At 47.8% G+C, this 12,887-nt stretch overlaps 1 protein-coding gene across 1 annotated transcript; it reads right to left on the bottom strand.

Moving 5' to 3' along the window:
* On the bottom strand, window positions 1–948 carry LOC135823569 (uncharacterized). The gene has a single exon (XM_065336412.1). The coding sequence runs from the start codon at window positions 946–948 to the stop codon at window positions 1–3; it is 948 nt and encodes a 315-aa protein (XP_065192484.1).
* Between the last annotated feature and the right edge of the window lie 11,939 nt (window positions 949–12,887).

Raw genomic sequence — 12,887 nt, 5'->3', positions numbered from 1 at the left:
TTATGGTGTGTGCACATATGCAGCGAGGGCTTCACGAATAGCAGCAGCAGGGGAAGAATTGACTGCAACGAGTGGAAGGGGTTCATAGTTGACGAGCTGGGGCAAGTAGCCAACATGCCTGCGTTCAACGATGTTATGCAGTCCACAGCACAGCAAGCCAACCTGGCTAGCAAAGTGAGGATCCTTGATGTTGCACTCATGAACAACAGAGAATCGGCCTTTGAGACGGCCGAAGGCACACTCGACGACACGACGTGCTCGGATCTGAGCGGCATTGAAACTGAGTTGCTGCGGCGTGAGCTGTCCATCGTCATGATATATCTTCATCATAGTTGTAGTGAGAGCAAACACACTGTCGCCAACTAGATACGGACGAACCACCGCATTGCCACACATCCCCGTCGTCGCATTCAGCCATACGTTGCTGATGATATTGGCTTTCAGTTGGCTGTTATTGAATACTCCAGCATCACCAACGCTTCCAGCGGCTCCGATATCCACAAACGTGAAGCGACCTTTGCTGTCAACGCATGCCATCAGCAGGATAGCTGAGAAGCCCTTGTAGCACCAATAGGTGTCACCGTACTCTTCTGGTTTTTGGATTTTCATAAACGTTCCATCCACTGAACCCGCACAGAAGGGAAGATTGGACAATGCTTCGAATTGACGCATGGTGCGGTTCAACTGCCGTCCCACAGGAAAGACAATACTGTCCCCTGTGACTGGTCCCACCAAGGCTGTCACAAATTGATGCACAATGCTGGCCACTGTACTGGTGCCGATCTGGAACAATCCAGCAATTTCTGAGTAGGTTTCTGCATGTGCTAGGAAATACAGCGCTATTGCAAAGCGCTTGCTCACTGGAATTGTCCGTCGTAGGTGAGTTGTGGCTCGCTCTATCAAATTACCGTAGCGCTGCACAAGGTAGAAGAACGTTCGTTTTCTCATTCTTAAATGCGTCCTCCATTGGGCAATCCAATATTGCCTTGGCTCGAGTCTAGCTCTCTCCCAATTACCCAGTACCTCCTTCTCCCAAAACCCGTCGCATGTAGCGTATTCATTTTGTGGATGGGCTGTCCACAACAGACGCTCGCCTCGAAGCTGTTCTCCCAGAAACAGGTGAAACAAAACTGGAATCCACAAATGCAGTGAATTCTCAGCATTCCCAAACAATTCAACCATATAGTTCTGAGGCGGAAGCTGTTGTGTCACAAAACCAGCCGCAGAAGTAGAAATGGCAAGGGCTGCGGCAATTCTTCGCCGACGTCTGTCACGGGCATGGCGATCCATGTCAGCGAAGGATTTCCTTGCAATAATTGTATCACCAGAAATTGAGAACGATCAACGAAAATTTGATGTGTTTTCAGATCGCCAGAAACTGTTCAAAAGTCTCGCGAAAATGTGGAGTTGAAATATTATGACCCTCTCTTCGAGGCGAAGGTAAAAAGTGCATCACGTGACACGCATAGCAAATCGTGTGTGAATAATTTTTTTTTCAAGTCGCCTTCAACATACTTTTGCAGGCAGCTGCTTTTGCGTAGTGTGAATGCGGCCTAACAGTTTGTTCAGGTTCTGAACAGAGTACTACTACTAGTAATCAGGAAATGTCATGCGTCAAAAGAGACCATGTCTGAGAATACCAACATATGTGTACAAGCTGATCTGTCCTTTCATTTTGCTCACAATCCCCGAGGTAGGTTCCCTTTGGGGTGTTTATCGACCGTCCTAAGACCTTGGAAAAGCTTCTTTTAAAAGGTAGAACCTCAACACAATGCGAACCAAGGAACATAATTACCCCCCCCCCCCCCAATAAGATGTCGGGATAATCCCTTTGGGAGCCCTTCTGGCTTCAACATAGCAGGGAGGTACTGCTGTTTGGTAACTCAGCATTTATGAAGGTTCGCGTTCTTGCAAGCGAGTCGCTTCGGGCCAGGAGGAGGATACGCAAAGCGATAAAAATTCGGGACATGGGCCCGAGAATAAACGACAACGCAGGATTGAACCTCCTGTAAAGGCATTCCTGGTACAAATTACTGGCCCAGTACTTGCTCCTCCCGGATAGTGAATCCTTTTTCTACTTCCATACACTGCTGTTGCCAGCATCTGCAATTATGTGCACATGTACATATTTATAAAAAGTAAAAATGACCAAGAAACTACAAGTTACACTATAATGTCCACTAACACCATCAGTTACTAAACAATTAGCTCATGTGATAACATTACTAGCCAGTTAGTTGTAGAACGTCCGTACCGCCGGTCAGTGTCGTGCAATGTTATCGTATGAGCTGATTGTTTAGTAACTGGTGGTGTTAGTGGACATTATAGTGTAACTTGTAGTTTCTTGGTCCTTTTTACTTTGTATAAATAATCCTTGGCTCTCCATCCGAGTTCATACATGTACATAATACATGCATATATTCTGCTTGGTGCATGTGCAATGTTTTACAGTTGTCACGTATCATGCTATTGCTGTACCAGTTTTGTGTTTGTTCCTGATGTTTCCTTAACCTCGTTTTCTCTCTCTCCATAGTTCATGCATGTATGAATATTATCTCCCCACAGCACTGTTCATTATCAAACCTTTCCCAATAGTGCCTGTAAAGTCTATATCCAGCCCACTGATAATGGTGCAGAGCCACTCCGTTTTATGGGTATATCAGCACTGCTTGTTGTACTGTTGTGCATTATCATACTACTACGCATTCTTTCCTCATGTTGTATTCACGTCAGCTGACGTATGATGCGCGTAGTCGCGTACACTGCTTTCATTCCTCACGTTGTATTCACGTCTGATGCGCGTAGTCGCGTACACTGCTTTCACTTCTCATGTTGTATTCACGTCTGATGCGCGTAGTCGCGTACACTGCTTTCACTTCTCACGTTGTATTCACGTCTGATGCGCGTAGTCGCATACACTGCTTTCACTTCTCACGTTGTATTCACGTCTGATGCGCGTAGTCGCAGACACTGCTTTGTTGGTTGGTTGGTTGGTTGGTTTTTATTTCACTTCGCACATTCAAACGGGATGACGACCCAATAAAATGACGGCGAAGGCTTAGCCTAGAAGTGGCTATGGAAGAACATAGTAAAAGCTATGGAAGCACATAGTAAGAGAATAGGATACTAATAACTGCGGGTAAACGGGGGGAGAGAGAGAATACGATGTATCTGTGATACTACGTGCGGGTTACTGAACTGCACGGGGAGGGAGAGCAGAGCAATCAGCAGCAACTCGAACTACTCTCTACAGGCGTATGGTACACATGCATGCTTAAACTCAGGTAGCCGGGTAATTGTGCGGACCTCACCAGGGAGAGCGTTCCACAGCAGAGCACCAGCAACAGAAAATCTCCGCTGACCGCGGCGGCTACGGTTTGCCTGGCTTAGTAGGCCATTTGACTGCTGATGGCGGGTAGGGGTGCCTTGTGCCGGGGTCAGAAGCTGGGCGAGCACAGGGCTGGTGCGGGCGTTGATGCACCGCCAGATGGTGATCAATATTTTCTGCCTGTAGAGCTCCCTGACACGGTACAGGGAGTGAGCAGTGAGCAGCGGCTGCATGGCTGTCCGGGGCGGGTTGCCATCGATACAGCGGATGGCTCTGTTTTGCGTGGTTTGCAGTCGTTTCAGTTGACCCTCTCGCATTGCGGCTGAAAAACAGCAGGAGCCATAAAGCAGGTCGGGCATTATGACCGCCTTCACATACACCTGGCGAGAGCGTCTTGATAGGCTTCGGCGTGCCCGCCACAAGGCGCCAATTTTCTTGGCAACCTTGGTGACCACATAGTTTACATGGGTGTCCCAATCTAGGCGATTGTCAAGGTGAACGCCGAGGTAGCGCGCAGAAGACGCTGAGGGGAGGAGACAGTCGCCGCTTTTGACTGTTACTTCCTGTACATGCTGCTGGGGAGAGATAGTCAGAACCTGGCTCTTGGTGGCGTTCAAGATAAGGCCTCGGGACTTCAGCCAACCGGCCAGAGCAGTTGCCGCTGTGGTGAGGGTTCTGGACGCTTCCGCCGCTGAGGCCTGGGAGTCGTACAAGGCTATGTCATCTGCAAATTGTACACTTGGCACAGGCGAGGAAACCAAAGGGACATCGCGTGTGTATATACTGAAGAGGACAGGGCCGAGAACAGAGCCTTGGGGCACTCCGCAGGTGCAAGCCAGAGCAGGGCTGGTTGAAGGCGAGATGAGGATCTGCTGCTTGCGGCCGGACAAGCAGTCGACGAACCAACTAAGGGCTTTTCCAGAAATTCCAACCGCAAGGAGGTCTTGAATTAACTTGTCGTGGTGCACTTTATCAAAAGCCTTCGACATGTCTAATAGGCACAGCCCTGTAGTCTTGCCACTGTCTCTCGCCTTCTGCAGATTATCAGTCAGCACACAGAGGGCGTCTTCCGTGGAACATTTCTTGCGGAAGGCAAATTGTGTTTCGGGTAATGCCTGGGTCAAGTCCAAATGACGAACTAACTGGTGTTGCACTACCCTCTCCAGCAACTTGGACACTATTGGGAGAAGGGATACAGGTCTATAGTTGGTGGGGACTGATGGGTCACCGGCCTTGTACAGTGGCACGACAGACGCCAATTTAAATGCGGATGGAATGGTTCCAGTCCTCAGCGAGGTGCAGAACAGCACAGCAAGAGAATATGCAAGCAAGTCAGCACACTGCTGTAGCAGAGAGCCCGGTATGCCGTCACTACCTGTGGCTTTCCGCGCATCCAACAGCTTTCACTTCTCATGTTGTATTCACGTCTGATGCGCGTAGTCGCGTACACTGCTTTCACTTCTCATGTTGTATTCACGTCTGATGCGCGTAGTCGCGTACACTGCTTTAACTTCGCATGTTGTATTCACGTCTGATGCGCGTAGTCGCATACCCTGCTTTCACTTCTCATGTTGTATTCACGTCTGATGCGCGTAGTCGCGTACACTGCTTTCGCGCGATCTTTTGATTTGAATGTTTTTTGAATCTCCGCTTCTGCTTCGAGAGAGGCAGAACTTGCCTTTGTACTGCAAGATGATTTCCAGCAGAGTCAGAGTAAAACATTATAATACAGTCTTCTAAAACAACGAGTCGTGTGCTATCCGGAGGCATGTTCGAGTATGAACAGTAGTGCCCATACCCAAATTCATTCTTGATGTCCTTGTTGCTATTATCATTTCTGATGATGGGTATTTTATGACGGAAACAATAAAATATTTTCCTGATATGATTTTACGTGAGCCAGTGTTGCTCACAATCCACTTTCACTAATGAAGGTGAGTGACACATCCTACAGGTTCCTTCATCTAGTAGTTGTTTGCTTTACAAAACCGTATTACGTTCTGTCCTAGGATTCCTATTTCATGTGCATTAGGCCGCACCAGGTAATTTCTATGTTTCGCGTCACCGCGCGTGTATCTTTTCAAATCGTTCATGTTGTGTTCGCCTGGTGCCACGCAGGAGTCCCTCGTGGAACAAGACAATGACTGATTATCACGGGTGTTTCAGCAGCACCACTTAAAAATATGGCGTCATTTCGCGCGGTTTGGCAGGATTATGTTAGATTGATTGGATTGGATTGGATTGGATTTTTATTTATAGTGGTGACTATAACAGACAATTGCCTAATAACAATAGACCCACTCGAGGGAAAGATGCAAAAAGATATGAATAATTAATATGATAGACTACCGGTATTGGATAGGTGATCATGTTTGCATTTTGCATAGCTGAAAGTCATAATTACTAGCGTGAAAAAGCAAGGCATTGGGGTAACAGTTTCTTAAAACGGGCGGAGTTATCCACACAGCGAGCTAGAGGGTGCAAATCATTCCACAGCTTAGCACATTGGAAGGAAGCGCCATGATGGGCAAAGGCAGTTCTGAGCATGGGCAACTTAAGAGTGCGTGATACAAGGCTGCGCGTTGCAAGACCATTATTTAAACGCTCGAACATTTGACTTAATGTGACACTACAGCGGCCTTCCAAACAGCGCCACGTCAGATACAGTAATTTCTTGCAATACATGGTTGCCAAACGATCTAGACCAAGTCTCGCATATAAAGGGCTTGATGGGCTACAAAAACCAGTATCGTACACTGAACGCAAAGCTCGCTTTAGCATTCGTTCAAGCCTACCTAACTGGGTTAAGGAAAGGCCAGCAGAAAAACAATTTGATGCATATAGAAAATCTGGCAACACTAGGCACTTTACGAAGGTTTCTCGGCAAGTCAGCGGAATATTGTGTCGATTTCGGAACAGAATACCAATTTTACTGGCTAGTTTGGAGACCATAGAATCAACTTGAGTGCTCCAAGAAAGATCCTGGTCCAAATGTATTCCAAGGTACTTTGCACATGTCACTTGCTTGAGCTGCACTCCATGGCAGTAGACTGCAAATTGGTGGTCAGTAATATGTGGCGTAGACAAGAAGAGCACTTGTGTCTTCCGAGCATTTAGAATTAAATTGCGGTTTGACAGCCAGGTACTAATGGCTGAGACACCTGCAGACAGGGAGTTGCTAAGCGCATTCTTCTGCGTACCGCAAACATACAATAGAATATCGTCAGCAAATTGAATAACTTTCACCCAAAACTCGGAGACAATGGACTGGATCGAACGAACATAGAGTACAAACAGCAGCGGACCAAGAACAGAGCCCTGGGGAACGCCACACATGCAGGGGAAAGGAGGGCTATAGTTCTCAGCAATGTGCACTATTTGGCGACGATTGGACAAATAGTCGGCAAACCAAACTAATGCTGAACCAGATATGCCAAGCTCAAACAAATCATTAATGAGCACTTGGTGCCTGACCTTGTCAAATGCTTTGGACATATCCACGAGCACAGCACCAGTAATTTGTCCGGCATCGCGAGCGCGAACAAACGTGTCCGTGACGAAAACTAGAGCGTCTTCCGTTGAATGTTGACGTCTAAAGCCAAACTGACAGGGAGGGTACAAATTCTCCTTGTCCAGAAATGAGGATAGTTGTCTATGGACAATTCGTTCTAACAGCTTCGACACAATTGGCAGGAGAGACACAGGGCGATAATTTCCCGGATCTAGAGGATTTCCAGCCTTGAATACCGGCGTGACATGTGCCAATTTCATGCCGTCCGGCACAGAACCAACAGCAAGAGATGCATTAAATATCAATGTTAAGGAGGGAGCTAGCAAATCAGCGCAGGACTTCAGAAGAAAAGATTCGGCGCGAGTTATGAATTTTTCAGAGTGTACCTAATCGATTTTCTTATTCACTTAGGTTTATCAGCGATATTTCGGTTTAGCAAAAGAGACAAACTAATTTTTTCAAATTCTACGAGTGAACAAGAATTATTTGGACAAGAAGCACAATCATGTTGACAGGTTCTCAGCTGGCGAACAGACAGTTATACACTAGTTTGCTCACTTACCGAGGACTTCTTCTGTCAGTTTGGCTGCCCAGCTCGTGCCGACCTACTGTTCCTGCGACTTTCTCTTCCGTGGCGCAGGACGCAGTGCTATCGCCTCGTTCGTCGTCGTCAGGAGGTGCTGTGCTGCAACAGTTTGGAGGCGCAGCAGTTCTCGAGGAATAGACTTGTACTTGAAGTTCAGAGAATTCAGTGAAGAGTGGAGACTCTCTGCACCTTGTTCTGCGAGGAGGCCCAATCCTACGCGGACTCGTTTCATCAGGGGAACTGTGTGTTCTTGTAATAGGTGCAACTTCGGCGTGATGTGGCCGAATTTCCTGGACACTACTTCCTTCCTGCAGAGGGCCAGAAATTTCTCGATGTCTTGTTGGAGTTGACCCAAGTCAGCGTCATCGACTGGTTTGCAGTGGCTGAACTTGGCTCGACACGTTGCGTAGCTGTTCATGAGAGCTACGTATCTATCCGCAATTTTACTGGCCTCAGGACACAAGTCAGGACACCTTGTTTGGACTGACGAAAGATGTGCGGAGGTGATGGCAGTGACCACGGTGGGTATCAAGGCTTCGTGGATGTGGTTACCAACGAAAGCACCACCGTGGTATACCTGACGCTCAATGCCATGAAGCTGTAGGACTGGCTCCAGTGCCGCGACGCATGGGCCACAGAATTGCTTACAGCCGCTCAGTTTGTCTACTTGCTGCTGAAGTTGTGCTGACCGCTGCTGGTGATGGTCACGCTGCTGTATTGCTGTTTGGTACACTTCTTGCAAGTTGGCGACAACACCAAGCTCGTCCATGCCGCCTTGCTGCTGTACGTGCAGTGCAACAAATTCAAGCTGTTCCTGAGTCGTAGTTAGCTGCTGGTTGAATTTCTGGACGAGCAGCTGTTCAGCAGTCAGTTCGCTATGTACATAGCACAGCTTCTTGTACGCAGCACCATCCGTGTCTAGTGCCTGGCTTCTTGCCACCAGTGCCAAGTCCAGTATTCGGAGCTCGCTCCGCATAGCTTCGAACAGCCAGGGGTAGATCCCGAGATCCAAGTGTAAGACTGGAATGATGACGTTCGGGATTGACACAGGCAGAACAATTGGTCGAATCACATTGTTATATTTTTTTGCCTGCGCCAGCTTTGAGCCTGCTGCTACATATTGGCTGTGGTCGCTTGCTAGAGATGCTAGTGTGCGTCGTTCTCTCTCGGCCTCCTCTCTCGCATCACTCTCAAGCTCCATGCTCTTCTTCGTGAATAAACAATGGAGACATGGCCGGAGTCCAGATGAGCCAGACAATCCAAAGTTGACAGTCTGAAACTCATAGTCCCCGAATAAATAAATCATCATTGTCTTGCCTTTCCAGGAAGTCTGCTGAAGCTTCTGAAGCTGGGGTCGGTATTGTCCCAATGCCGTCTCCAAGTTTGCAGGCGTGTTTTTGCCGTTGAAGATGCAGAACGGTATTATGTTTGTGAGTGAATTCGGATGCTCGGTGCTGACGATCTGAAAGCTTAGCTTGAACGATCCACCTCCGTGATCTCCGCCAATCTTAATCCAAATCTCTGACTCAGGAATAGCTCCACCATGCCATGTTAGTCGGCTACTGTCCTGCAGCTGGTCCAGAAAGAATATGACAATATCCACCAAGTTAGGGAAGAGCACAGTTGCTATCATCGTAACTCCGCCATCCTTGTCTGTCATAGGGAGCTCTTTGGCGGTGTATGAAGGCAGCTTCGAAGCTATAAATGTGCGGACTGTCTTCTCGGATTCCATTTCAACGCCAAATTCGTGTAGCCAGCGACGTAGCTTCCGCAACTGACTCCACGGGAGGCTGAGGTCTGCCTTTATAGCCAGTGCACTGCCGGGTGACGGCTTCTTGGCCTTGATGCCAGCATCTAACAGAAGCTGCTCCTGTTCAGCAGCAGACAATCTCTGCAAGCCAGCCACCTCTTGTGCTCTGGCTCCAGCCACACCACCGCACACTGTCTCAGCATGTCTCGTCAATTCTGAGGATCTGCGGCGCAAAGTTGTGTCAGCAGCTCGGTCAGACGGCACATTACTCACAACAGCCCGTTGATAGACCTGTGGCTTGCCATGTGATGCTGTCCTTACCTCCAACCGCCCGTCATGCACCCTTGCTGCCACCAGGTGACCTGTTAGACGGTCAGCTACGTTGCCGCACAACTTGGACGGTGATGCGGACAGCACGTCCTCGACAATCGAGCTTTGTCTAACGGTGCGGATTGGAGCTGTCGTCGTGGCTGGATTGAACTGGCATGCTGCAACATGCTTTCGCAGATCTCTCAGCGGAGCAACCACCGGGCAGCCTTGCAGAGATGGCTTGTGGAAGTCACACCGGAGTGTCCAACCATCCATCATCCTGCGTGGAACCTTTCCTGGCGTCTTTAGCTCAGATGCCTTCAAACAGTTGGCACATGCAGGACATTGCTTGTGCGTTGCTAACCATTCACACATGCAGTCTGCACAAAAGTACTCATCGCAGCATGGTACTTCTATTACGTTGTCCACGATGTTACTGCATATGTTGCACTGCTGTACTGGGTGTGCGTTAATGAACCGCTCTTTGTTCAGTGGAATCGTTGCAGTATGTTGGCTGCTGCCTGTTGCATATACTGTCTCTCTTGGCACATCCAAACCACATTCCAGTTGTGTTGCTGATGTTTGTGAGGCGGGTTGTTGTGTTGGGGTGGCGGTTGCGGTGCTCACGCGTTCGTCCTGAGTGCGTGTTGTTTGCGGAGCGGCCGCGCGCCAGTGTGTGAGTTGCTTTGCATGCCGTTTTCCCGTGGCCTTTGCTGTATGATCAGTACAGAATGAACAGGCTGAGCGTTGATGTGGTGTCCATTTCACAGGAGGGCCACAGCCACCGCCGCAGTGCATGGCTTTTTCGCTGGCTCTCTTCATGGCCCTCTGGCACAATACACATATTATGGGGGGTGTACTTGTGCATCATCTTCATCAATTTTTATCCCATGCACGGCTTCAAGCTGGGATTTATAAGATGCAACGGGATAACGGGTCTTCTGTGTGCATGTGGCGAATTTTCTGCCACCAACGCGACATACCTCGCCAAGATAAGATACGTGTGCGTCCATATCTTGTCGTAGCTGAAGGAAAACAACAGAATTTTGATGTTCACGTCTTTAGAAACGAATTCGTGTCTTGACAAAAAAATGTCGCAGATCGCTTCGTCAAGAACATACCTATGGCGAATCAAATCAACTAAGTCGATGCCGAAGTGATAACTACTTGATAATGGCCAAGAAAGCTTGTGCTAGTATCTGCGCAATTTCAGGTCGAGCGTGGAACACAACTTCGTTCTCTGCGAGGCAATTTGAATTTCGATCGTGGTGCGCGAGGTATGAAAGTGAAGCTAGGAAGGAGTCAAAGAAAAAGAACACGATTTCACCGTACAGAACCCAGTTTGGGCTGGGTAGTGACCTGCTTTAGAGCAGTATATCGATAAGTATTTCAGTAATCCACCACGGCCAGAGATTCAAATTTTCAAATTTCGGCAAAAAAAGGACGCCATTTTTAGTGGGCGGAAATCGTGCAAAAAAAACATCCGTGTTATCTGCAACGAGCATGCGTATATTAGATGAGAGAGAGAGAATACGGAGAGGGACAATACGGCGACAAACACGGCGACAACCCGGAAGAAAAAAGTACAAGGAAAATACTATATATTTAAATAGTGCAAATCAACGAGATTGAGAGATGAGCTAGGGCCTACACAACATACAGTAAGTAGCAGGGCATGCCTAGCATTTCCACAGCTACACTAGAGAGTATTCTTTTGTTTGAAACAATTAATGAAGAATTTCGAGGCAAAGAATGAAGAGATCGAGAGTGAGTAAAGAAGCACGCGCGTCCAGGACTATTACGGTTGGCAAGGACATCGCAGAGAGGTACAACGTCAGGTTGGACTACAGCAACCTAAAGAACAAGGTGTTACTGCGTGAGAATGTCTGCACGTCTGGTGTTCAGCGATGTACGATTGAGAATGTACATATACCGCAAGTGAACAGGTCAAAACAAAACAAATGAAACACAAAGAGAGAATGAGCTAGAGCTAATCATGCGCCTGACAGTTCCTTCCTTCATGAGTCAGAGTCGATCCAGAACGCTCAAGGCCGAGGCACGTACGTACCGTGACATCTCTATCTCTGCCAGACGGATCAGTTGAGCACGGCATGGGGACATAGCGATCAGTGCTCAACAGCAGGCTTTTAGGAGGTTCCGAGAGATAGAGCATGCGGGACGACAAACTGGCTGGACAGAGACGATGGTCAGGGGAGACAAGGAGCAGTGGCGTGACAGCTGATGAAGAATAGAGCTCACGAGGAGAACAAAACAAGTAGAGCGTAGTGCATGCCGGGCATGACTGGACTGACATTTAGTGTTAATAAAATTTTCAGACTGACGACGACACATGACGATGAGGACGATGACGAGACTGTCCCGGAGCTGGGGATGCTCGAGCTGCTGGCTAGAGGCGGAGGGTTCTTTCCTAATTCTACAGGTGTAGGAACCACAGCTGCCACTATGTTGTGTTCGCTTGGTGCCACGCAGGAGTCCCTTGTGGGTCAAGACAAAGACGGATGTATTTACAATGAGCATGCGTATAATAGATGAGAGAAAGGCAATACGGAGAGGGACAATACAGCGACAAACACTATACATAACAGTTGACAAGAAAAGAAGAAACACCCAGATGAATTAATCGATGGCTGTTCTGGTGAACATTCTCTAGCCAGTACCAAATCAAAGGTTATCAGCTTCTCGATAATCTTGCCCGGCGATGATACTACAGTAGAAAGTGTGACTGTGCGAGCGATGAAAATTCTATTTTTCCAAGCCGTACGGTAGGGCCTGTTCAACAAGCGAGCAGAGATTCCAGATTTCAAGGACTCCGAGATTGTCCTGGACCGTGATGGAGAGGAATTCCACAAGACTCATGTCAAAGTACAGAATGAGCCATCAATGAAGCCTGTTGCCCCATCGCTCCAGCCCAGTCTGCCAGCTGTACTGTGGAGACTTTTTGTCGTTTTGGATAAGAGATACTGTGTAACTGGAAAGTCCAACGACCAAAACGTTTAACGTTTTTGTAATTGTGGCATGGTAACGTGCAGAAAGTTTAACGATGGCTACCTGCCTACCCATCTGTATGAGAATCTATACACAGACATCTAGCGATTACTTTTTTTGAAATAACGAAAAATAATTGGTCGTTAAAACATTAGACTTTGTGACTCGTTAGACTTTCCGGTTTTACAGTAGTTCAGTAGTGCAGCTATTCTGTGTGCAACATGGCTCAGTATACATAGAATGGAGTTTTGTTTTTCCTCCAGTTCTGTTTTTCCCCTCCCATATGCGTGCCTTTTCCAGGAATATTCCGATGCGAAACATATACTTTCTCCGCGTCATCGAAATTGTTGCAGTTTGACTAGTGACTTGTCACTTGTTACTGACAACTCCATAAGCT

The sequence above is a fragment of the Sycon ciliatum genome, chromosome 8, assembly GCF_964019385.1.
Source record: "Sycon ciliatum chromosome 8, ocSycCili1.1, whole genome shotgun sequence".
NCBI classification, from domain to species: Eukaryota; Metazoa; Porifera; class Calcarea; order Leucosolenida; family Sycettidae; genus Sycon; species Sycon ciliatum.
Note: the sequence above shows the minus strand (reverse complement) of the source record. Positions and strands in the feature narration are given on the sequence as shown.